This window comes from Schistocerca gregaria, chromosome 6 (assembly GCF_023897955.1).
Source record: "Schistocerca gregaria isolate iqSchGreg1 chromosome 6, iqSchGreg1.2, whole genome shotgun sequence".
NCBI lineage: Eukaryota > Metazoa > Arthropoda > Insecta > Orthoptera > Acrididae > Schistocerca > Schistocerca gregaria.
Genome location: NC_064925.1, coordinates 430,913,498 through 430,934,320, shown reverse-complemented (window position 1 = coordinate 430,934,320; position 20,823 = coordinate 430,913,498). Strand labels below are relative to the sequence as shown.

The 20,823-nt window shown below is 42.0% G+C and overlaps 1 protein-coding gene across 2 annotated transcripts in view; it reads right to left on the bottom strand.

The window, feature by feature from the left end:
- The window catches only part of LOC126278026 (centrosomal protein of 104 kDa), a 400,804-nt gene that overhangs the window by 346,476 nt on the left and 33,505 nt on the right, over positions 1-20,823 (bottom strand). For both annotated transcript variants that reach the window (XM_049977752.1, XM_049977754.1), the window contains exon 2: positions 17,443-17,607. In XM_049977752.1, coding sequence (XP_049833709.1) covers positions 17,443-17,607 — 165 coding nt within the window. The remainder of the gene's footprint in view (positions 1-17,442; positions 17,608-20,823) is intronic.

The window sequence follows — 20,823 nt, the reverse complement described above, 5'->3', positions numbered from 1 at the left end:
GAACGTGCAGTCCATGAATGTCTGCAAGTGGTCTCCAGGTAGCTGAACGTAACCATTTCCAGTCGATGATCGGTTCAGTTGGACCAGAGGACCTAGTCCGTTACTTGTAAATACAGCGTTCACCATTATTTTGCCACCAACAGGTTGCACCGCGCCTCGTTGAAAATTTGGATCCATGGCTTCCTGGGGTCTGCGCCACTTTCGAACCCATCCATCAGCTCTCACCAACTGGAATCTGGACTTACCTGATTACGTCACGGTTTCCCAGTCGTCTAGGGTCCAGCCGAAATGGCCCGGGAGAAGTGCTGCAGGCGATGTCGCGCTGTTCGCAAAGGCACTCGTGTCGGATATCTGCTATGACAGCCGGTTAACGCTAAATTTCGCGTCACTGCCCTAACAGATACATTCGTCGTACTTTCCACATTGATTTCTGCGGCTTTTACACGCAGTGTTACGCGTCTATTAGCACTGACAGCTACGTAAACGCCGCTGCTCTCCGTCGTTAAGTGAAGGCCATCGACCACTGTCTTTTTCATGGTGAGACATAACGCCTGACATTTGATATTCTCGGCACACTCTTGACACTGTGTGTCTCGGAATATTGAATTCCCTAACGATTTCCGAAATGGAATGTCCCATGCGTCTATCTCCAACTACCATTCCGCATTCACAGTTCTATTAATTCCCGTCGTGCACCATAATTATGTCGGATACCTTCTTACATCCAATTAGAACTACTGACAGCCTTGGGAGAGCCAGTCCCGACAAAACTCTACCATCTGGTGAGCAAGATGTATGAGATCGGCGAAATACCGTCAGACTTCAAGAAGAATATAATAATCCCAATCCGAAAGAAAGCACGTGTTGACAGATGTGAAAATTGACCGAACTATCAGTTTAATACTACTGCAAAATACTAACGCGAATTCTTTACAGACGAATGGAAAAACTGGTAGAAGCCACGGAAGATCAGTTTGGATTCCGTAGAAATATTGGAACACGAGAGGCAATGCTGACCCTAGTACGTATCTTAGAAGATAGATTAAGGAAAGGCAAACCTACGTTTCTAGCATTTGCAGACTTAGAGAAAGCTTTTGACAATGTTGACTGGAATACTCTCTTTCAAATTCTGAAGGCGGCAGGGGTAAAATACTAGGAGCGAAATGCTATTTACAATTTGTACAGAAACCAGATGGCAGTTATAAGAGTCGAGGGACATGAAAGGGAAGCAGTGGTTGGGAAGGGAGTGAGACAGGGTTGTAGCCTCTCCCCGATGTTATTCAATCTGTATATTGAGCAAGTAGTAAAGGAAACAAAAGAAAAATTTGAAGTAGGTATTAAAATCCACGGAGAAGAAATAAAAATTTTGAGGCTCGCCGCTGACATTGTAATTCTGTCAGAGACAGCAAAGGACCTGGAAGAGCAGCTGAACGGAATGGACAGCGTCTTGAACGGAGGATATAAGATGAACATCAACAAAAGCAAAACGAGGATAATGGAATGTAGTCGAATTAAGTCGTGTGATGCTGAGGGAATTGGATTAGGAAATGAGATACTTAAAGTAATAAGGAGTTTTGCTATTTTGGGAGCAAAATAACTGATAATGGTCGAAGTAAAGAGGATATAAAATGTAGACTGGCAATAGCATGGAAAGCGTTTCTGAAGAAGAGTAATTTGTTAACATCGAGTATAGATTTAAGTGTCAGGAAGTCGTTTCTGAAAGTATTTGTATGTAGTGTAGCCATATATGGAAGTGAAACATGGACAAGAAGGGAATAGAAGCTTTCGAAATGTGGTGCTACAGAAGAATGCTGAAGATTAGATGGGTAGATGACATAACTAATGAGGAGGTATTGAATACAATTGGAGAGAAGAGACCTTTGTGGCACAACTTGACTAGAAGAAGGGATCGGTTGGTAGGACATATTCCGAGGCATCAAGGTATCACCAATTTAGTATTGGAGGGCAGCGTGGAGGGCAAAAATCGTAGAGGTAGTCCAAGACATGAATGCACTAAGTAGATTCAGTAGGATGTAGGTTGCAGTAGATACTGGGAGATAAAGAAGCTTGCACAGGATAGAGTAGCAAGGAGAGCTCTATCAAACCAGTCTCAGGACTGAAGACCACAACAACAACAACAACAACACCCTTCTTACATGGATCACCTGAGAACAAATGGCAGCTCGGTGAGTGCGCTGCCCTTTAACATCTTGTGTATGCCAATGGCCATCAACTTCCATCTGTATATATGTATAACGTCATCCCACACCTTTTGCCACCTCAGTGCAGTTTCGACAAAAAAAACAACTAAAATAACCTACAAAACATCACGAACAATCTACAAATGGCCTTGCCAGAATTACGTACGTCTTTGTATAATAATCCTGCTAGTAGGCGTTTTATATGATGCGGAGGCTACAGGTATGTTCTAAGGTAGCAATAAAGGGGAGGTAGAAAAGAAAGAAGAATTCTGAAATCCAGTTTCGTGAAAAGCATTCATAAAAAATAAATCTAACAAACAAGCTTTCAGTAGAGTAGAACAAAAATCGCAGATTGTAAGCGCGGGAGTAGGGCACGCCTTTAGGGTCACAGCAGACTTGTTATTTGAATTTTTAGACGAAGAAACCAAAACGGTAATGCCCATTTTTACAAACCTTCATACATTTTCGACAGATATCACTTCCACTGAAAGTTAGTGACACCTAGGAAGGACAGCCAAAAGCAAGACACGTTGCCCCACTGGACGCAGTATTCCACAAAAACGAACTAATAGAAAATGACGGAATGTTGGCCACTAAAGAAAGTGAAGTCCTGTGCCAAGTTCACTAAAGCATAGTGTGATCCGAGGTGATCCCAACGAAAGTTCGTATTCAACTTTCTTTCTTTCTTTCTTGAAGATACTTTCAGACTCTGAAAACTATACGAGTAGCTTTTATCGATCTGACGGCTGCTTGTGACAGCGTCAATCACCGCTATCGTCACAGAAGATCTACGAGATAACTAAAGATTACGGTTTCACAAAAATTATTCAAAGTTTATTTCAGAATAGATTTTATATGGGCTTTCGGGGTCATCGTAGTCGAAGGAGATGTCAAAGAAACGGTTTACTACAAGGAAGGTTTGTTTCATCAATGTCATTTAACATTTACACCAATGACCATCAACGTCCAGCGAAAACACGGTGTTTCCTTTACGCTGACGAACTGGCAATAACGACATATTGAAGCCCACCTAACAGATGCATTAAGAGAGTTGTGTATCTGCTACTCTAACAATCGACGTCGTCCAAACCCAGCTAAGACGCAACTCTGTGCGTTTCATTGGATCGTACTCTGACGTACAAGCAGCATTGAAAGAATACGAAAATGAAGTTGGAAATCAGAAATAATGTCCTTCGCAATATCACTGGCAGTACGTGAGGCTCTCGAACACGAACCCTGAGGACGACGGCTGTGGCAGCATGTTACAGCGCTGCGGAGTACTCATGGCCATTGTGGTACAAGTCTACAAACGCAAACATAGTTCACAAGGCACTAAACGAAACATGTATTCTTATTTTCTTATTCAGATACCTGAAACCTACGCCACTCGTAAATCTCTACCAGCTCGCAGACGTAGCGCCAGCAGATTGTTGTCGTGAAGTAATTGCCAACGCGGAGAGAACAAATCAGACTCACCAGAAAACCCATGTGCAAGTTCGAAGAGCCCCAAGTTTGAGACCCAGAAAAATTGTCCTCAGGACCATTTCAGTAAGGAAGCAATTGTAGGTTGCTCGGCTTAAGAATAACTTTACTTGCCCTCTCCCTTTGCAAGCTCTCCCTCTTGGGTATGAACATAAATGAACAGTGAGTTTATTCAACTGTTATCGTTTTGGAGTTGGAAGATCTAGATGTAACTTCCAGAAACGGCATTCCACGTGCGTACCACTCTAATACATAGAGTACATACTGGAGTTTCAAATATGCCCTCTATCTGCTGCTTGTGACTCCGAGGGCAAATGCAGCTGCAGAATTTTGGTGAAGAGGAGTATAATTTGACTGTTCTTTCTTTCATTTGCTTTTATTCGTAATGACCATATGCTGTATTTGTTTCTGACTCAAATCGAAAAAGGTCTTCCTCTTCATTCACACTACAACTGGGAGGAGTCAGTTACAATTATAACTAGCTGATGGCTCATTATTTCCGAAAGCTCTTAGGATTAAAGCTCATCGGAACGGCATCAGCACAACATACTTCCGCTCTGTGTTGCTTAAAGGCAATAAATTAATCATTAATCACAAAAAACGTATTTTCATCCTACTGTTAATTGCCGATTTACATAAGACAAGAAAATGCGCAACTCTTTCTTGAATAACCGAGTTTGGTGTGTGCTACCGAAAGACCGCGTTGTGTCCATAAATGTGATGAGAGACGCCATTACTCTAACGTAGGGCTCAGCTGTTATCTGTGAAATTAAAAGTGTTGTAGCGCGAGGCAGGAATTGTTTGATGTCATATGAACAGAGCACTTGAAGAAATGCGCAGCCTTTCGTGTAGTATATAGTTGTATTACACGTTAACAGCTCCCATAACGAGCACCACGTGACGCAGAATGTAAAGCCAGCATCCGCGTGTGCGAACAAGTTGTTTCATTACTTTGAGCGGTTTCCTGTCATTGCAGCCGATGACAAAACAGCATGTTGCATATGAGATGCCAGTAAATGTCGCTCATACTTTTCATGGGCGAGGTTTGGAGTTGAAGCTTTGCACAAAATTCGGTCCACCAGGCAGAAAAATTTCGTTATTGAGAATTCCTGCAGCAAATATATTTATTGGCAATGCATTTGCCCTTACGTGGTTTCTAATTTGAAAACAACAGCAGTACTTATTACTTACTAGGAATAAAATCAGAAAACTGATCAAAATATTTCGCCCATCAATCATTGATCAATCCAGCGCCTGTCCTCTCTCATCTTTAGTAACTCAAACTGTACGTGCAATTCTGATCACAATTTCTTGAATTATTTCATATCAAACGCACTAACTACATCTACTCCTGTTTATATCATTAAGTGAATATACTATATCTGTTCAGCTCGCAGTTTTGAGTACTTCTGTTGGAAGACAGGATGAACACAGCTCGTATTGACATGTCAGACTTTGTACTAGTGTATTGAGTTATTTGATATCAGGCACGCTAAATACTTATACTCCCGCGGATTTCATTGAATAAATCCAATGTGTACAGGCAGTTTTCACTTTTCCCTAAAAGTATTGACTACCTATATTAAATAGAAATAAAGGCAAGAGGATATTTTGACTGGTTTACTAATAATGGCCAATTTTTTGCGAGGTTATTCTTAAACGTCCTTAAACTATGTTTAAACTTATACTTTGTCTGTTATGATAGCAAGTACGTGCTCAATCTTCTTAATTGCTCAGTGTCCTCCCTAAGGTAATCTTACGTCGAAATGAACTGAAAGTTCTTCAGTAAACAAAATAAACATCTGTTCTTCTGGGACGGAAAATAATGGACCTGATATCGGAATTATTCCGAAGAATTGAGAAATTACTCGGGACCTTAACTGCAATCTTTGATCGGCTTGACGTAGTGTCTAAGGAACAGAAGGCAAAGTCTGAAAACAGGTAAACATGCCGACTAAAAACATTTTAACGGATGCTCAACCTGCCTTGCGCAGAGAAATTTCCCAGTCGCGTGCGAAACTGACGAATGAAATTTCAGGGTCTCAAACTGCGTTGAGCGAGGAAATCTCATAAATCTCATACCGTCTTAGGTAATGAGATACCCGAGTTTAAGTGGGCCCATCAGCACTTGCCAGGAGCAATTTCATGCTTAACCACAGAAATAACTGTAATCTGCCAGAGCCAAGAAACCCTTTCCGAAAGAGTTCTCAGACCGCGTTACGAATATGTCTCTAGAACAAGACAAAATAATCAGCGAGCAACTTACCTTACAAAAGGATCAGTTCTTTGCTGAACTGCTGGTTTGAACCACTGCTAAAGATACTCAAGTGTAAGAAGCGAAATAATGTGATTCTTTTTATTTATTCGTACTGTCATAATAAAATGTACACCTATCCAAGAGTAAGATAAAAAGAAAGTAGACGCTTCATTAAAAGTAAAAAAGGCAAGGAATATTTATGTAAATGAATAAAATTTCGATAAAGGTGTCGATATGTAAGAAAAATTTCTGTCAGTTGTTAAAACGGAAATTTGTTGAGGGGAAGAAACTCATTCTCTATTATCATTCTCGTTTGTCAGGCCTCGTAATGCACCCATCGATACGAGTAACTGGTAAATCTTGTACTTTGTACTGTTCTGAATAATCATTTGGCGTATTTATCAAAAATGTCTGCCGTTAGTATAGTCACCTTAAATTCGTCGTTGATGTTTTTGGGCTGTGTATTATCTGTTTTTAGGGACCGTGTGTCAGGAAGGGTCACTTCGTTGTTCGAAAGCAATCAGACCGATCGCCGATCACGTCTTGCTACTTGAGCATTGTATTCCTAACAGAACCAACATATTTAAATACGAAGATCAATTCAGTTTTGCTACCACTATTTAAGGTGTAAATTAAAGTAAGAATTTTAGCGGTCAATCTTCTTATTGAACAATGGCACTTTCATCGCTACCCACGGCCGAAAACACTCACTAGACTGTAAGAGATAGCGATTTCGCTTTTCTTACAGGAATTCATATTAATACTCTGAGAGATAATTAATATTTTCAGACGACTGGAAGTGAATCCTAAGCGTCATGCTACCGCTTCTGTGATGTATCCTTCCGACGGGAAATCTTAACTTCTTGCACTGCATACTATTGAACAGATTCATTTAACTTCGTCAATTTCATACTTGCTCACTGTCTAAGGTGTCAGGCAAATCCAACACCTTCCATGAAAACCCTGTTATGATAAACAAATCCAGTAGTATGTCACATAGCTCCGAATAAATCGTGACATTAAATTAACCAAAGTAATACGAGTAACGAGTGAGCAAATGGAATACCACAGACTAACACAAGAATACCTAAATGCATGTCGTACCTTCCCACCGTGAGACCGACGCAGTTCCGAAGGGAGAAACGAGAACAGAAGCCGAGAGCAGAGCCGTGTTAAGCTAGAAGGCCCTACGATAAGGGACGGACTGGACACCCACGTCGCCAGCCTACGTCTGAGACTACCACCCGCACGTTTTAGCGTGAGACTTTTTCGCGTCTCTGTTACGTCAAGGACTACCCCCCCCCCCCCCCCCCCAACCCATGTTAAAAGCTAGAGCCCTCCAGAAAAACAGTATAGATCTTACGATAACACAAAAAGGGCCGCTACCAGCTGCAAGTTTTAGCGTAAGCCTTTTCGCGTGTCTGTTACATTAGGACCACTGCCCAGCCCATGTTAAAAGATAGAGCCCTCCAGAAGAACAGTATAGATCTTACGATAACACTAAAAGGACCACACCAGCTGCAGGTTTTAGCATGAGACTTTTTAACGTCTCTGTTACGTTGCAAACTTTAAAAACATTGTCCCACCACGAAAAGTATAACGTTTCTCATTGGATAGACAGAATTTTTGTAGGCGGAGCTGATTGGTCAGATGAAAACACAGCCAGATAGTTTTTTTTTTAACCAACTTCGGTAAATTGTAGTAAGGAGAAGTTAGAAGGAGAGTTGCTCCCGAGATGGCGAGGTGAGCGGAGCTGTGCTGCCCGCCGCTGCCCTGACGCTGCCTAAACACCGACAAGGTAATGAACGCACGCGATGCCGCATTTTTGAGTGCATAAGGCTTCACTCAGAACTGCAGAAGTCTCATCTGTCGATCGTTAATTAAAACTCATGGTGTTCACATTTGCCACTTGAAGAACAGATCTGAAACCGGATGATTTTTCTTTTATATAGTTATTGAGAAGCCACATCAGCCACTGTAATTTACGACAAGTTAGATAAGTAATTAAAGATAATTGAGGGTCACTGTAGACCATTTTGATAGTTTTCTCTTTTGTGAAACTTAAATTAAACCTAGATTATAGATGTGATATGGCATAGGTCATCCTTCGGTCGATTGTAGAACTTAGAAACCCATTCAGGGAATATTCGTTCACATTTTTGTTGAACGCAGTTGGTTTTTACCATCCTGTATTAAAACATTTCCTTTTATCAATAGTGCAATTTATAAACGATGTTTTGTGACTAGAATAAAATTTCCAATGGTAAACTTAATTGCTTTTTCGACGTTATTTTACCAGCTAACTAAAAATAGGAAAGCCTTTCCACAAAAATTTAGTTAGTATTAAGATTCTTTTACAGGGAGTGCAGTGGAGCTGATGCTGAGATCATTTAGTATTTGGTTATATCATCGCTAGTCTCACTGAACTCTTCTGAATTCTACATGTCATGTGTGGTCTGGCGTCTCCTTACCAGCAACAGGTCCCAGGTTCAAACTAGTCAATTCCCTAAAAAACACGCTCAGAGAGTCGTTGCGCGAAAGTGGTAGGGAGACACGAGATAGAACAAACAGACACCACCATGAATGTTTAGAAAATGGCGACCCTGCCAGGATGGTAAAACACCATAATCGAAGGTCGACCACATGCCTAACTAGGTCAGAAAAATACATGCTGAAAAAATTTTCGCAGTAAAAAAAATTTTTTTTCTAAAGTTATACATAGTCGAAAGCAGTAGCTGCAGCGATAGATAGTAAGAAAGTATTGAAATAGACAGTCTAGCAGAGACAATAGCAGAATTAAGTTATGAATTTTAATATTGTTAGAATTAAGTTATCTCTCCAATGCAAGCGCACAGGTGGCGGATACATCGTTGACAAGTTGGTTCTATCCCAACAAGTAAGTGAATGGATTGTCAGTCTTGGTAGTGTCAAGTCGTGTGAACAAAAAGGTTATGAAACTCGTGAGATCGTATGAGCGCATGTTGACGCGAAGTAGGGCGCGTGAATTGCTTTTAAAACAGAAAATAAGGGAATCGGAAAGATTAGCAATGGCAGATAGAGAGCTTGACCGAATTGAGGTAGAGATCCAGCATGAAAATGGACAGAGAATAGAGGACAGTACAACAAACGATGCAGTATCGCGAGAAATAGGACATATAACGCACCATAACGAGGATAATGTACGCCAAGGCACACAAAACCTAGGCCAGCATACGACAGAGGAGCAGGAAAGTAGAGAGACAGGCGATGAGGATTCTAACTTGTGTCTTGAATACGTAGAACCCATAGTACAAGTAATCAGAGCTCCCTCACCACAGAGTACAAGGAATGCGAGCAGAAACGTGTCACAGCAGAGGTCAATGCAATCGGTTGCGAACCAACACTTGGGCGAAAACACAGAGCGTAGAACGTCGGAACAAAACGCAATAGGACCCACCAATCTGGCAGAATTATTACAACAAATTACGGAAACTATGACAAGGCAAAATAAAGACATAGCGAACCAAATTCAAATTCAGAATGCGGAAACCACGAGACAAATGCGTGAGATTAAAGAACAAAACAAAAAAATTCACTTACACCTAAGTCATATTGAAAATGAGGCAAAAGAATCTCGAGAAGTGATAGGAAACTTAATAACAGGTTACAATCAGTTGAGAACAGACATTGACAAGGTACAAGCGGACGTACGAACATTGCGTAATCACATTTAGGACGAGATCAAAACATTACGTAACAACACCCAGGGAGAAGTCAAGAAAGTAGAGAAACAGATAAACGAAATTACTAGACAAGCAGCAGGTACAGCGCGTGAAATTGTTGAAAACAGTGTGTTACACAAACGTATCACAAAAGCAGCGCTGAAAAGATATGATAACCGCATAGTCAAAATAGAAGCGCAAACGAAGCGACAATTTCAGAAATTGCGAAGAGAGTTGTTGCAAACCATTGAAGAGCGTAGTGAACAGGATCGAACAAGCACAGAGTCTGCAACCACATCCGTATCTGTAACAGCACCGGAAAACAAGCAATTAACGAAGATATTACGCATTTGCGATTCCAATCACAGGCGGAAAGTAACATATGTGACAATGGAAAGCCAGGTCGCGAAGAGTACAGTGCAATGTATTCAGCTACACTTTCACAACCGATGGAAGAAAATTATTGCGTACCACTCCAACGATACTACGCAAGGGTAGGCAAAAGTTACAGTGGACAATATCCAATGGATCTACCACAACTGGAAAGAAAGACGGGAGAAATGATCAGAAACAAAAGTGGCGAAGAATCGCGAATTTCATATGGTACTATGACGAAGTACGACAACGATCATTTCCTCACAGTCAGAAAATTTCAACACTTTCGCGAAGGAAACTCATTACATCCACGAACTTTTATTGATCAATTCCGAGTAGGATTACCAAAACACTGGACGCTAGCACACAAATTAGACTTTATATGTGCACACATGTCAGGAACAGTTGCAGAAACCATGCAGAATGTTGCAGCGACATGCCGATCTTAAGAAGATTTCAAATAGAAGTTTCTCTCGCGATATTGGTCCAGCGAAGCACAGAACAGAGTGAAGTACGAATTATTACAGAACCCATATTTTGAAAATTCAGGAGAGAAGAGTCCCGTGAAATTTTTCGAAGTAATGGCAAACAAAAATCAATGCTTAGATGTACCATACAGTGACGGAGAGTTAATTAAATTATGCGCGATGAAGCTACCATTGGAATACCAGCAATCACTAGTAGTTCATGGAGGCAATGACGTCGAAGCATTTAAAGATATTCTGAGTGAACTAGAGTTCATATTTTCGGAAGATGACGCAAGAAAAAGACGAAGCGCACGTGAAAACGAAAGCAAAAAGCAGTGGAATCCACAAGACACAGTACGAAGAAACAGTAATTACGAACCACGTGATAACTTCGCACCAAGAAACGACAATAGATTTCAACAAAGAACCGGTTATGGATTTAGACGAGAATATGGCAATAAGTATAATTCACCCAGGAACGGCAACAACTATTACAGAGGGAATAACGACAACCGGAACGGCTACTGGAGAACCAATAGACCGACAAATTATCAACAAAGAAACCACTATCAACAAGCTGAACAAGAAAAGCGAATACAGATAGAAGACGTGGAGGTAAGTCTACCAAACCCCAATAAAAGTTCGAGTTGACAGCTAAGCGCCCATGCCAAAGAGAATGACGCACCGACCCAGTACAATTGCAGCACCATGAACAGAGTAGTGAAAATCTTATCACGAGAAGAGAAGAAGGAAGAAACAAATCCGCAGGAACCACATGAAAACGAAGACAAGAAAACAACAATATCGTGTTGGGACGAAATTAATTGGGAGAATACTGACGAGGAAGATGAATTACCAGAGGCATGCACAACGAATGTAGGACGAAAGGACGAAGTAATGAGTATTGCAGAGCTATTTGAGATGGAAACCAGGGAAAGCGAATTCAATGAGGATAATGCACAGTCGACAGAAGTTGTAAATAAATTACGAGTGGGCACACAACCCAACGTATATAATGAAGGAAGTTATGAAGCGATAATTAGTGCATTTAGATGCGATTATGTGGAAGTAGCGACAAAGAAGGAGAAGATAGACGAGGATGAGGAAAAAGTAGAAGATGTAGAAGAAAACGTAAATGAAGGAAGAAATAGAGGAAATAAAAGAGAGAGAAGTAGCAGTCGAAGCTTATCCTACAGAAAGTTCGAATTCACAAGGGAAATTCCTAAAAAGACTCATGTGTGATTCAGTGGAGGATTTGTTGATGCAAGAAGAAGAAGAAGAACAGAACCAACCCTTTCAAATTCAACCAATTGTGAATGCCATGGTAAAGCATATCCCAGTCAATATTGTAATTGATAGCGGAAGTGAACTGACTGCGATCTCAGAAAATTTATTCATGCAGTGTAATGCCAATGGGGAATTGCCAGTTTTGAAAACACGTAAGATTAAAGTAAGAGGTCCTATTAGAAGCAATACTGCGGAAGTTACGAGACAAACAAGGTTAACTCTTTCGTGCCAAGGTCAAAAGATCGAAGCCAACTTCGTGATTATACCTAAACTATCTGTAGATTTGATTATAGGTGCAGATTTTTAAATGAGAGACGAGCGAAAACAGATATGGGGAAAGGTAGCGTAACATTCGGGAATGTCACACTTCTCTTTCAGCAAAAGCTAAAATTAGAATACCAGTTATAAACAAACAATTAAGAATGATGTGAGATAAAGAGGATGAAGAATTAGAATGGTATGCACAAAAGGGGGAATCGCCTCAAGTCCACAAAGAAATCGACGAAAAATTGCAAGAAGTTCAAGGTATTTCGGAACACAGTAAAAGAGAATTGGAGGGTATTTTACGAGATAAAGCAGAGGTATTTTTACCTAAGGCTGGCAGTATTAAACACTTTCAGTACAAGTTTGAAGATTAATTTTATTACGCATAAATAATCAGCACAATATTTCAAGATTATGTTGCAGATAAGATCGCGAGGAGAAAGAAGAATGAAGAGAAAGGAAGGTGGGAAAAAGAAAGTAGTTTCAATAATAATACCAATAGTACCATAGATTAAGGTGAAGGGATAAAGCGTAGATAGTCTAACAGCATGAAATACAAAAATGCTATACACCATGACACTACAAAAAAATAATAAACGAATTTGAGGTTTCTTGAGTAGACGTTAAGACTCCAAATATCTTAGAATTGTAACATGGAAATGGAGCCGAAATTTGTAAAGCTTTTTAAGAAGGCGTAAAACAAGTAGGTACTAGATATATGTTAGATGATTATAAGTAAAACTTTTTGTAAGAACCATTGTAAAAGAGGAAGAGATGCAACGACCCACAAGTTGCAACGCGAGATGTATCAAGAAAGAAAAGGACGTAATTAGCAAGACACGATTCCTACATAGCAGGAGCGTCGAGAGAAGGGAAAGGACAGCAAAACCAACAGAAGGCCCTTGTATAGGAAATGGGCAATAAATTTGCCCATTAGGAGGAACCCTGCTGGGATGGAACACCGAGCCGCACAGTGACAGACCCCTGCTAAGACGTGGCGGGACGGCGTTTGGACGGCGAACGCCGGAAGGGTCTCTGCGCCCCGACACAGCGGAGCGAGCAAAAAACGGCCCGACGAGAAGACCGCTTGGGCAAGCCACCACTGGCAAAAAAATATGCGTAAAAGTCACACTACTGCTATTAAAGAGCACGCTGATGCACGAAACTGAAGAAGAACTTCCACAAAGTAAAAATGATGGGCCCAAACAATTTATCAAACTGTTACTAGGAGGAGAACTTCAAAGTGACTAGTTATCAAAAAATATTTCCATATCCTGCCCAGAGAAGAACCAAGAAGCAAGTAAGAAGCAGAGAAAAAGCAGGAAGAACAGAATTTGAAGATTCGCAAGATTGAGACCTAGAAAGAAGATGGGTGAAGAATAGACGACATACATTCCCAAATCCCTATCCTATTGTAAACTAGTTGTCTGCGAAGTATTACAACGACAAACGACCACTTTCAGCGATACATAACGATGACTTTCACGCATACAAAGCCAGTAAACTACGAGATTCTGCACTCACAGCTCCATTCCATTATGGGACCTCCACAACAGCAACACACACTTGCAAAGCCAACAAGGAACGACGAACAAAGCTGTACATCAATTACTTGCCCACATCCACCTCCCTCAAGTCCATCACCTTCATGCAAAAAAAAATTGGCCAACCTCATGCTTAAACATTCATAGGTCTGTGTAAATGTGTGAAATCAAATTATGTGATGCAGGAATTGTGCAAAAGAAACGCGTGAAATACTAATTAAGTTAAGTACACCAGACAGCTAATAAACTACAAAATAATAGTCATTGACTATGGACTTAAGTAAAAAATAGACTATGGATAACAATAAGTCATTAGTTCTGAAATGGACAGTATATAAAGAAACAATATGCCACTTATTTTCTCCTCATAAAAATAAAAGAATAACTATATTTTACTTATTTTCTCCTTATAAAAACAAAGAACAAAAATTATCTTGTTGGATGTTTTCCCTTTCTTTAACATTTGTACCATTTATTAGGATAATACCTCAATAAGTTTGTATGTATATTTCTTTGTCAAAGCAATTTTTTTAACATTTGTACCATTTGTTAGGATAATATCTCAATACTTGTGTATGTATATTTCTTTGTCAAAGCAATTCTTGGAAATAATTCTTATTTGTTAGTGCAACAATGTTGAAATGAGTGTCTCTTATCGAAGTGTTACTAGGAGGAGAACTTCAAAGCGACTAGTTATCAATAAATATTTCCATATCCTGCCCAGATAAGAACCAAGAAGCAAGTAAGAAGCAGAGAAAAAGCAGAAAGAACAGAATTTGAAGATTCGCAAGATTGAGACCAAGAAAGAAGATGGGTGAAGAATAGACGACATGCCTTCCCAAATCCCTATCCTATTGTAAGCATACTATTGAACAGATTCATTTAACTTCGTCAATTTCATACTTGCTCACTGCTGTCCGATGAAGGATACATTACAATAACCTGACCGTCAATAAGATATCAGAAGAAGTGCATGGTGCTGTAAAAACATTAGCATCAAACAAAGATAGCGTGGCGAAGTGATTTCGTGAAATTTAACTCGACTAGGGAACGATTTTGCTCATTGGCGAGCGACAAGTAACAGAGGACATGTCACGGAAATGAGTAGAAAAAGCGAGTAGGGGCGGCCAATGGCAACCATTAAAACAAACGGGTATTTCGTTGTGGCATAATCTTATCATGAAATTTCATTTGTCTGCTTTCTCCCGTGAATATGAAAATAAAACTTCCTGGCAGATTAAAACTGTGTGCCCGACCGAGACCCGAACTCGGGACCTTTGCCTTTCGCGGGCAAGTGCTCTACCATCTTTTTATTTTTTTTAATCTCATTATGTTTCGCTTGTGTTCGTTTCATCTGCTCGGGGCGGACGTCGTAAGACATCCGGTTAAGTTCGTAGTTGATCGATTAACTCAGTTTTTTTTATTATTATTATTATTACAGAGGGAAGCTAACCATCTGACCGAACACGCTGAGCTACCGTGCCGGCACCATCTGAGCTACCGAAGCACGATTCACGCACCGTACTCACAGCTTTACTTCTGCCAGTATCTCGTCTCCTACCTTCCAAACTTTACAGAAGTTCTCCTGCGAACCTTGCTGAACTAGCACTCCTGAAAGAAAGGATATTGCGGAGACATGGCTTAGCCACAGCCTGGGGGATGTTTCCAGAATGAGATTTTCACTCTGCAGCGGACTGTGCGCTGATATGAAACTTCCTGACAGATTAAAACTGTGTGCCCGACCGAGACTCGAACTCGGGACCTTTGTATTTCGCAGGCAAGTGCTCTACCAAAGGTAGGAGACGAGATACTGGCAGAAGTAAAGCTGTGAGTACCAGGCGTCAGTCGTGCTTCGGTAGCTCAGATGGTAGAGCACTTGCCCGCGGAAGGCAAAGCTCCCGAGTTCGAGTCTCGGTCGGGCACACAGCTTTAATCTGCCAGGAAGTTTCATATCAGCGCACACTCCGCTGCAGAGTGAAAATCTCATCCTGGAATATGAATATATATTGTTGTCGCCTACATAGACAGAAATGATCATCGTAATAAAATAAGAAAAATCAGAGTTAGTACAGAAAAATTTAAGTGTTCGTTTTTCCCACACGTTGTTAGAAAGTGAAACGGTAAAGGAATTGTCTGAAGGTGGTTCGATGAACGCTCTGCTAAGCACTTAAGTGTGAATTTCAGAGTAATCATGTAGATTTTCGTGTAGATGTACATCTGTAAGCAAGGAGCTTACTGATCTGATGGAAACACTCCAAGATAACCAGACGAGTGTGCATGAATCTGAATGGATACAATCACGTGCTCCGATGTTAGGAAGGGCACAATATGACCTGGCAAATCTTGGCGTGAACCCATCACCTCATATGCAAGGTATGCATGAGGCGATGACAAATTATGCTACAGTGATATTAGAAGAAAAACTGATTAAACTTAGAGAATTTCGAGTCTTTACCAGATAAAAAGAGCATTCATATGGTCGTATTGATATGAACTTTTACAGATTTACTTCTGAGCCGTCGTAAAAATTGCTGTTTTGAAGAGCGCACAGCGGTGGAAATCGCAGCTTTGGTGTCTCCCTCTGGTGGGAAAGGGGAAAAGTTGGCTGTTCACGTGCATTTAAGGGGCGCTATGAGCTCGGCAGTCGATCAGTGAGTCAGTCGGAGTGAGTTTATGTGTTTGTGTGAGTTGTTAAAATTTTTAGTTGAAAGTAATCAGATGTGTGGCAGATTTGCACCAATGTGGTCTTTCATAGGTGGTTGTGAACGGTCGTGACTACGGCCGTGTTAAAAGGGAGCGGCAAGCTTCTCAGCTTGAAAGCTCATACTGTCAAAAACGAAAAATTTTGTTATTTCTGCTTCAGCGTAAATTGTAACTTGATATTTACAGGGTGCTTTCTGATTATAATTTTAAATCTGTTTTTTAAAAAAGGGGCTTTTAGGTATAAAAGTTTCCATTTATTGAAAAAATAATAATTTCTTTGAACAGTTACCAACTGGCAACTACTTCCACGCTCACATAGTGTGATTAAATGTGTTAATGTTCTTGATGAATCGCTAGTAAATAAAGTAAATTCTTTAAGAAAAGATTTTGAAAGTAAAGTCACAGTGCAGCTTCCTCGTTCGTGTAACGAAATAAAGAATATAAGCAATCTGAGTAGAAACTTCCTGGCAGATAAAAACTGTGTGTCGGGCCGAGACTCGAACTCGGGACCTTTGCCTTTCGCGTGCAAGCGCTCTACCAACTAAGCTACCGAAGCACGACTCACGCCCCGTCCTCACAGCTTTACTTCTGCCAGTATCTCGTCTCCCACCTTCCAAACTTTACAGAAGCTCTCCTGCCAGCCTTGTAGAACTAGCACTCCTGAAAGAAAGGATATTGCAAAGACGTGGCTTAGCCACTTATACTGGCAGAAGTAAAGCTGTGAGGACGGGGCGTGAGTCGTGCTTGGGTAGCTAAGTTGGTAGAGCACTTGCCCGTGAAAGGCAAAGGTTCCGAGTTCGAGTCTCGGCCCGGCACACAGTTTTAATCTGCCAGGAAGTTTCATATCAGCGCACACTCCGCTGCAGAGTGAAAATCTCATTCTTTAATGTGAGTAGATTCTTGTATACGGAGACACTACCCTCTGTGCAGTTGATGCTGCTGAGTACTGTGGCACATATGAAGAACTTCATTTGCTGGAAGAGTACCTGAATAACAGTAGACAGTCCTCCCCCCCCCCCTCCTCTCCTCTCTCTTCCTTCCCCCCCCCCCCCCCACCTCCGACGTAATGTTTGGGGGTGGGGAGATGAAAGGATTAATGAAGCAAAAGAAACGAGTTGAGTTTGGTGTGACTTGAGAGCCTGCAGAGCGCGTGGTACTCACGGATGAGGAACTGGTGCGCCAGGATCTGTATCCTGCTGACGACGGCCTCTGCGTGCAGCTGCAGCACGAGCTCCTGCGGGTAGCCGCAGCCCTGCGCCGACTGCCAGCCGCGCACCGTGGGCCCGTGCACGTTGAGCTCGGTGGCGCGGTGCTGCTCGTCCTCACCTGCGAACGCCGTCATCAGCCGCTCACTCTCCCTCCTGTGGCACACCTTGTTTATGAAGCGCCGTTTTTAAGTATGTATCATTTTCAAACACGGCCGCTGCGTTCCGCGATCTGTGCACGCGATCTGAATACTTCCATCTACTAACTTTATTTATTTACTGTGAAGCCTGCAAGTGGGTTGCTTCTGTGTTGCAGCGCTGTGTAGCGCTTTGCATTGGATCTCTGACTGCACTTTGTAAGAGACTCTGTCGCTTGTTGGACTCGTTGTTGGAATGGTTATCACTGTTAGCATTCAACCGCGATTCTTATACATATACACTCCTGGAAATGGAAAAAAGAACACATTGACACCGGTCTGTGAGACCCACCATACTTGCTCCGGACACTGCGAGAGGGCTCTACAAGCAATGATCACACGCACGGCACAGCGGACACACCAGGAACCGCGCTGTTGGCCGTCGAATGGCGCTAGCTGCGCAGCATTTGTGCACCGCCGCCGTCAGTGTCAGCCAGTTTGCCGTGGCATACGGAGCTCCATCGCAGTCTTTAACACTGGTAGCATGCCGCGACAGCGTGGACGTGAACCGTATGTGCAGTTGACGGACTTTGAGCGAGGGCGTATAGTGGGCATGCGGGAGGCCGGGAGGACGTACCGCCGAATTGCTCAACACGTGGGGCGTGAGGTCTCCACAGTACATCGATGTTGTCGCCAGTGGTCGGCGGAAGGTGCACGTGCCCGTCGACCTGGGACCGGACCGCAGCGACGCACGGATGCACGCCAAGACCGTAGGATCCAACGCCGTGCCGTACGGGACCGCACCGGCACTTCCCAGCAAATTAGGGACACTGTTGCTCCTGGCGTATCGGCGAGGACCATTCGCAACCGTCTCCATGAAGCTGGGCTACGGTCCCGCACACCGTTAGGCCGTCTTCCGCTCACGCCCCTACATCGTGCAGCCCGCCTCCAGTGGTGTCGCGACAGGCGTGAATGGAGGGACGAATGGAGACGTGTCGTCTTCAGCGATGAGAGTCGCTTCTGCCTTGGTGCCAATGATGGTCGTATGCGTGTTTGGCGCCGTGCAGGTGAGCGCCACAATCAGGACTGCATACGCCCGAGGCACACAGGGCCAACACCCGGCATCATGGTGTGGGGAGCGATCTCCTACACTGGCCGTACACCTCTGGTGATCGTCGAGGGGACATTGAATAGTGCACGGTACATCCAAACCGTCATCGAACCCATCGTTCTACCATTCCTAGACCGGCAAGGGAACTTGTTGTTCCAACAGGACAATGCACGTCCGCATGTATTCCGTGCCACCCAACGTGCTCTAGAATGTGTAAGTCAACTACCCTGACCAGCAAGATCTCCGGATCTGTCCCCCATTGATCATGTTTGGGACTGGATGAAGCGTCGTCTCACGCGGTCTGCACGTCCAGCACGAACGCTGGTCCAACTGAGACGCCAGGTGGAAATGGCATGGCAAGCCGTTCCACAGGACTACATCCAGCATCTCTACGATCGTCTCCATGGGAGAACAGCAGCCTGCATTGCTGCGAAAGGTGGATATACACTGTACTAGTGCCGACATTGTGCATGCTCTGTTGCCTGTGTCTATGTGCCTGTGGTTCTGTCAGTGTGATCATGTGATGTATCTGACCCCAGGAATGTGTCAATAAGGTCTCCCATTCCTGGGACAATGAATTCACGGTGTTCTTATTTCAATTTCCAGGAGTGTATTTTAACAACGCGTTTCAAGAGACAATGCTCTCACCATCAGGTTGTATAGTCTATGTCGTGAAATTAAATGGACTAAAAAGACAAAATACCATTACAATAGAGTAAAACAGAATTAAAAGTATTTTGGACTCTGGGTCCTCGACTTACATTGAAGTTGTTGACACAAGTCGATGGCCGTCCCATAGCTACCAAATATGCTGGACTGTTCACAACAGCTCCCGAGCCGGCGCAGTGCGACATCGTATTTGGTAGCTATGGGACGGCCATCGACTTGTGTCAACAACTTCAACGTAAGACGAGGACCCACAGTCCAATATACTTTTAATTCTGTTTTACTCTATGGACTTCCCAGCTATTTGTGATGGTATTTTGCCTCTTTAGTCCATTTAATTTTATGACATAGACTTTACAACCTGATGATGAGAGCATTGTCTCTTGAAACGCGTGGTTAAAATATATGTGTAAGAATCGCGGTTGAATGCTAACAGTGATAAACAGTATAACGACAACTGCTACCTCGACTCCATAATGGATTATATTAAATCGTTGTTGGAAGTTAATCGGCAGTAGTGTTGGACAGTTGGTAGTTAGTCGCCAGCAGTGATGGAAGTACTTTTGGGCAGTTGGAGGTGAACAGCCAGCAGTGATGGATGTCAGATGTGAGACGTTAGCGTTGATGGAGGGTAGAGGTCTGGAGTGTTAGCGTAGGCCAACGATCTGCACAGGTTCGACTTGGAGATTGAATATTATTCGTGATTATATACCTTTGTACTAGATGTCAATGACGATTGATTTTCGTGTCTGAAATGGATGTCACATTATTCATGTAAATAATACATTATTTAATTTGCAACAAAATCTTTCCTTTGCTAACCCACATGCCTATTAGTAGTTAGTGGCTTTAGTAGTTCGAATCTTTTACTTAGCTGCCAGTATTGGCGCTCCATGTATTGCAGTAGTTCGCAAAATGAAGATTTTTAGGAGGTAAGAGCTTAATGAAATGTATAGGTTATTTTTAGGATTTCTTTTTAGTCTGAGCCATTCTTTTGAATTAATTTGAAGTTTTTTTTTTTTTTTTTTTTTTTTTTTTTTTTTTTTTTTTTTTTTTTTTTTTTTTTTTGAGACGTCAGATTGCGTTGCGCTAGAATATTGTGGGACAGTGTTGACATCATAAAAGAATAAGTAAAGAGAAAGAAGGTTCACTTGCATTCAATTTCACTCAGCAGTTTAGGTAAAATATTTAATAAAGAAGTTTAAAGCCTGTTGCCTCTTATATACGAGGGCTGTTCAATAAACAATGATTATAATTTTTGTACTGTCGTAATTCATAGCGCTAGAATTTATTTAATCCTATGATAATCTCCTAGCTTAGTGCATAACAAATACGCGAACTAGTTTAATTGTTGGCACTCGGCTGTCAGAAGCGGGCAAGCTGAGACATGTTCACTATCGTCTAGGTACAGGAAAAAACCAAC